General features: G+C 44.3%; 1 protein-coding gene across 15 annotated transcripts in view; it reads left to right on the forward strand.

Moving 5' to 3' along the window:
• The window catches only part of LOC132013626 (nuclear body protein SP140-like protein), a 68,757-nt gene extending 63,207 nt beyond the window's left edge, over positions 1-5,550 (forward strand). For 14 of the 15 annotated variants that reach the window (XM_059393679.1, XM_059393681.1, XM_059393680.1 and 11 more), the window contains 6 exons: positions 401-442; positions 2,660-2,775; positions 3,464-3,569; positions 3,910-3,987; positions 4,182-4,325; positions 5,111-5,550. In XM_059393679.1, the coding sequence (XP_059249662.1) occupies positions 401-442; positions 2,660-2,775; positions 3,464-3,569; positions 3,910-3,987; positions 4,182-4,325; positions 5,111-5,218 (594 nt within the window). In that variant the 3' untranslated portion in view covers positions 5,219-5,550. The remainder of the gene's footprint in view (positions 1-400; positions 443-2,659; positions 2,776-3,463; positions 3,570-3,909; positions 3,988-4,181; positions 4,326-5,110) is intronic. The other variant, XM_059393689.1, reaches the window with a different exon arrangement.
• Positions 5,551-6,000: the final 450 nt, after the last annotated feature.

Below are 6,000 nucleotides of genomic sequence, written 5' to 3' on the forward strand. Positions count from 1 at the left end.
GGGGACTGTTGATGATGAGTTCTCAACCTGATTCTCCTATTGCACCTCTTCCTGGTGGGATGATACTTTCTAAGGTAGAGAAAAATGCCTGAGGGTTCTTCAAAATAGAAGAACCAGTGGAGTTTCTTCAACTCCATCTGTGGAAATCAGGGCTGGACTCCCTGCCTGGTTTTATAAAGGTCTACTTTGGGTCAGAAATCCAGGAAATTGAATTTGCATTGGGCCAAACAGTGGTATTTTGGTACTTTTTATTCTCTAAGTAGATATATAGGTCCATACAAAAAGTATGAAATAATGGGTAGACTGTGGCTTGAATTCCTCCACAGATAGCTGTTAAATAAGGGATGGATGCAATCCTTGTATTCAATATTGTCATTCAGTGTTTCTTTCTTTTCAACAGAAAATACCAAGGACTCATGACAACATCTTGGTTGACCCTCAAGTAAGTACTACACCTGTAACCCCAGAATAATCGAGGCCTTGTTCCTCTATGTACTGTCATTGCTGTTTCCTTGAAGCATGCTCACACTCAGTTGGAATGTGTCACTGTGTGTGATGAGTGGAGAAGAGCAGATGCAGCACCCATACCAGGGAGGTGGTTCTGGAGTTGGTGTCTCTGTGTGAAAATATTTTTTCCTATTTGTTCAGGGGAAATTTCCTGTTTCCTCATTTCCCCTTGAAAGTGAGTATGGGAGGCAGAACTTTAGACCATTCGGGTCTCTAGAACCAGGGCCTAAAGTGGTAATAGCTAGAGCTGGCCAGCAGATTAGGGTTAAGGAGCAAATTTGGGAGAATAGCATTTTAAATAAGGCAATAGGGGAGGAAAGGAAAATCACAAACATCCACTCCAAGGTACAGGCAGAGCTAAGATCCACCAGAAAGAACAGGCTCGGCCAAGCTGGTGATATAATCCAGGGGGTAGACCCTATTGTGAGTCCTGCAGATAAGTGCATGCAGGGCAAGTGGTCTTTTTTGGAGGCCATGTCTCCAATCTCAAGGGAGCCATCAAGGTGCTAAGGTGGTGAGGGCTGAAACCATCACCACGTAGCCAATCACACAATCCCCACAATATGGGATCACGTGGTCCCATATGGCTACCTCTATAACTTCTGCCAAAATTATGGGTGATTGCTCTCGCTACGCTAAATCATACTTTGATTTCCTTTCATTGCCTCAAAATAGACTTTTGAAGCAGAGTGATCTTTGTACAACTCCAGGGGGCAGCATTCACAGAGGATATCAAGCAGTAAGATTGACACAGTACACCCAACAGAGGAGGGGTATTCGGATGGGTTTGTGTACACTATACCTTCAAAGCAATCCCCCAACAATATTTAGATCTTATCCACACTGATTTTGACACTTGGCCAACTGAAGGAGTCTTCAATCATCTAAACAGCCCTCAATTCCAGTGTTGTGTGGCTTGTCTGGGATAGACATAGACCCTCACCCCTGTTCATAATCTTTCCAGGGGTAGATACTATGGTCCAGTTCAACATTGACTTATAATATCCCCATGCCTAATAACCAGGCTAAATCTCAACTTGGGTTAACTCAACACTGAATCACTTGAGGACCTTTGAAAAATAACATTGCCTGATTCCACTCTGTGAAATTCTGATTTATTCAATCTAGGCTATGTTTTGGACATTAGGATTGTTTAAAAGTCCCAAATGATTCTGATGCACAAATTACCCATTTTATGAATTTAAAAAGAACACCAATGGCTGTACCCACCCAGACCAATTGATTCAGTATCTCTGGCATTGGGACCAGGATTTTAGAATTTTATATAATCTTCCTGGATGAGTTTAGTGTGCAGCTGGACTAAGAAACAAACAGTTGTATCTGTTAAGAAGTATACAAATGACAGATTCTTAAACATTGGCTGAATTTGTTATTTCATTGTCCTTCTGGGGAGAGGGGTCATCACTTCCTAGAGACTGATGACAGTAATCTATGAGTGCCTGCACTGATGAGAAGAAAAATGCCACAGCTCCATGCCAGAACAGTCTCAGCCCCAGTGGAGGTATCTTTGAGGATCCCCTGGAACATTGAATGGGAGAATTTGGCTAGATGTTCATTGGGGTTAGCACCTCCTCATACATGGCCATTCTTAAAAACAAAAGAAATAACCAGAACCCAATTCATTCAACATAAGTATTTTCACCCCAAATCCCAAAACAAGACTCAAAATATTGTTAATGAGTGTCTTTTCATCTTTTATCACTTTCCACATGAAGGGGTTTATGCTATCTTATTAAATTCTCAAAATTTCATCTTTCCATAAGTCTGTCTTCCTTGTGGCATAGGCAAATACATTCAGCACTTTCTCTTGGGAACTTGTTTTATCTGCAAAGGAATAATAGTATTCAGATTCCTATAAAACCATCTTCTTGTTTTGCTGCTAGTCTTTCTGTGTTAGATACTCTGGTTTTATAGGGAGGACTTTCTGGCATGACACACAGGCTCCTCCTCCCAAGCGTCACTGAAGATGGTAACTTTTTCTGAAGCCTCCACCCCATGGTGCTCCTTCATACCTCAGGGAGAAGCTAGATGTGTCCAGGCAGGTTCGCACAAAGGTCTCAAATTCTAGATTCCCGTAGCGGTGGTCTGTCGGGGTCTTACCAGGGACACGGACATTTTTTTCATCTTCTAGCTGGGAAACTCCAACATATGTGAGATGTGCCGGAGAGGAGGAAAGCTGTTCTGCTGTGATACTTGTTCGAGATCTTTTCATGAATACTGTCACATCCCACCTGTGGAAATTGAGAGGTTTGTGAGATAAAGTCCCCTGGCCCTGATTAGGAATCCTTCCCCCCGCAATAGGAGGAACCTACGTGTCCGAAGCAGAGACAAAGCAGGGTTGGACATTGGGGTCCAGTAGTATGGTCCAGAGAGATGTTTAAAGACACTGGCAGGAAATAATACTGTTCTTTGCTGAGGCTGGGATGCTGAGGCTGGTGGCTGCATCCCTTGCCTTCATACTGCTACTGTCCCTTCGAGGTGTTTTCTGGCCTAGGCTCCTATTCACAAAGATGGGAACATCAACTGTTTGCATTTTGTGCTTTTTCAGAAAAGGCAGAAAATGTGGTCTGGTTCCTGCATTTTACCACAGCTCAATGGGCTGATAGAAACCTGGGTCACAAGGGGTTAAGGCCCAGTTTGGACACTTGGGTGTTACAGGCAGGGTGTCTCGTGCTCCCAGCAGCTCAGCCAAGGGAAGGAGAACACACCACTTACCCTGACACCACCCTCCATGCACTGAGTCTTCTGGTGCCACTGTAGATGGGAGGAGGGTCATGGGCTTAAGTTCTGGTTGGGGGTCTTAGAGACTCTGGGGCACCCCTTAATCTCCCAGCTGTGTCCATCAGCCATGCCTGAAAGGAGGATAGTGGTAGCCATTGGAGCAGAGTCTGTTTTCAGGGCACTGGCCCTTGTCCACTCATGCCCAACCTCTTAGGAGCCCATGGAGTTGCACCATCTGCAGGATGGAGTCTTTTGGAAGGCAGCCATGTCACAGGGAATCTGAGGCCCTGGAGAGACAGATGCAGCCTGAGGAGCAGTTGGTGAGTTGGGTGCAATCCCCAAGCCTTCTCCTTATCCTGTACATGTGAGAAGTCCAACAGGTAGAGGGGGAGGGGAAGGGCGCCCCAAAGGAGTCTATTTATCCAAGCCATGTCTCAGCCATGCTGAAATCATACCAGAACTTGATTGTGGAAGAAATAACTCTGTTATTACATGTCTGTTTCCAAGAGCCAAACATGTTTGGGGAAACTTCCAGAACACTGGTGTGAGTCATGTCTCTGCCTGGGCATGTGTATGGGTTTAATGTCTCCAAAGAGCTTCCCCCCACACACCCCCCTCCCACCCAAACGGCTTTTTATTCACAGCCTTCCTCTTTCGCAGAAATGTGAGTTCCTCCTCTTGAAGATTTATTGCCATTCAGAGAGCTCATTTTTTTCGAAGATCCCATATTATTACTATGTAAGTAATAACAACCAACCACACTTCTAGGCCACTGTGATGTTCTGGGCCCTTCACACAGGCGCTGGAGAAATTTGTGATCTGAATCCCATGAGACAGCATGAGCCGCCATTATCTGTACCTTGTGTCTCTGCTGGATTTGGGGACATTGAACTATGCCAGTAACTCTTCCATTGATATTATTTTCTTACCAGATTAGAGAGATTTCTCAAAACCTGAAGGAACCCATGTGGTTGGACAAAATCAAGAAGAAGTTGAATGAACAGGGTTATCGCCAAGTAGGGGACTTCGTGCAGGACATGCGTCTCATCTTTCAGAACCACAGGGTGTCTTACAAGGTACAGGCTCTCCCAGCCTTCATTTCATTTTTTTCCTTTGAGTCACTCTGCCCTCATAGTTGGTGCCTGGAAAATTTTACATTTCCCTCACCCTATGACAAGCCTGCACAAGGAAGTGTTCTGGAAAGGAGTGACTTTTCTAATTCAGGACGTAAGCTCACCATAGCAGGGTAAGAGTGAGTCAGAGGAGTCAGAAGCTATTTCTGTAACCAGAACTCCAGGCCCCTGAGAGCTCATTCCCTTGCTCCAGGTGTCCCCAAAGAACAGTGGAGTCCTGCCTGCTTCAAACCCAAGGAGAGAATTGCTTCTTAAAGTTATGTCACCCTTCTTATCTCTCCCCAGATAAAATCACTGGAAACTCTTAGAAGTCCCAATTTCAGACTCCTTTGCATGTGAGTGGAGTGTGTAGTCTTACAGGGTCACCAGAGAGGACTAGAAGTCCTTTAGGACTAGAAGGAGATGGCTGATTGTAGTTAGACTACTAGCTCTTTGATGGTTGCAAAGAACGTAGATGACTTTTCTAAGTCTCACTAAAATAAACAACCCAAACCAAATAAGTCAAGGTCTCAGGTAAGCAGTGATTTCCCATCCCTGTCTGCTTAATGAGAAGTAATTGTGCATTTAGGAAACAACAGTTACTCTTAGCTGCATGAATTTTTAAGTGTCACCTGGTTAATGTAACTTAGGTGTTTAAGCAAGGTCTTCAAACTTCTTGATTGCAAGGTGTCTAATAACACTGACAAGGAGGATTGTTATTTTTGTCCTTAAATTTTTTTTCTTTTCAGTACAATGACTTTGGCCTAATGGGACTTAGACTGGAAAAAAAATTCGAGAGGAAATTCAAGGAAGTGTTTGCTATTGAAGAAACAAATGAGAGCAGTTCACAGGCATAGTGGAGGGTGTTGGTATCCTGGAAAATTCCCTTTTGGGGCAGAAATTTCATCTCCCATCCGCTGTGAGGATTGGCTGTGGATGCCACCCTTCCCCCAAAATATCACGTTCTGCCAATGCCAGCTTCATTTGGAGTTAACACCTCTTGGACCCAGCCCCAAGGTGGGACCAATGTGTGGTGTGATTCATGCTCGTGCACCCCCCAGAAGATCAAGCTAGAGCTAGCCTCTAGCTGCGACCACATCCATGCTTGGTTTTTCCCACCATGCCATCCTTCTTCCCTCTCCTTTCTTCTCCTGAAAAACTTCTCATAATAAATCACTTACTAAAGAGACTTTATCTCAGCCTCTGCTTCCAAGGAACCCAACTTCAGGTAACTGTCCCAGCAAATGGGCCTTAAGGATGGAGTTCTGATGTTGGATCACTGCTTAGCCAGATGGTGACAAGCGGAATGTTGATAGTTCCTGGGATGTTATAACAGTGCCATTGCCCAAACTTTCACCTGTAGGAAACTGGATGAGCTCCAGGGGAAGAGGCACACCAGCTGATATGATGGCCTGATATTTACGAAAAGAGAAATAGTAACACTAAGAACCATGGGTTTTGATGGTTATTGCTAAGTGCCTCTAATATGTTGAAAAGAATAAATGACGGGCTTAAATCTGTTAATCACTACCTAAACAAAGAGATCCTCATACTTGCAGCTGGAAAGCAGACAGTATGGAGGGCCTGACCCGAATTTTAAGAACAGTAGAACTTTAGAGAAGACTGAATTCTAAGCTCA

This window comes from Mustela nigripes, chromosome 3 (genome assembly GCF_022355385.1).
Source record: "Mustela nigripes isolate SB6536 chromosome 3, MUSNIG.SB6536, whole genome shotgun sequence".
NCBI classification, from domain to species: Eukaryota; Metazoa; Chordata; class Mammalia; order Carnivora; family Mustelidae; genus Mustela; species Mustela nigripes.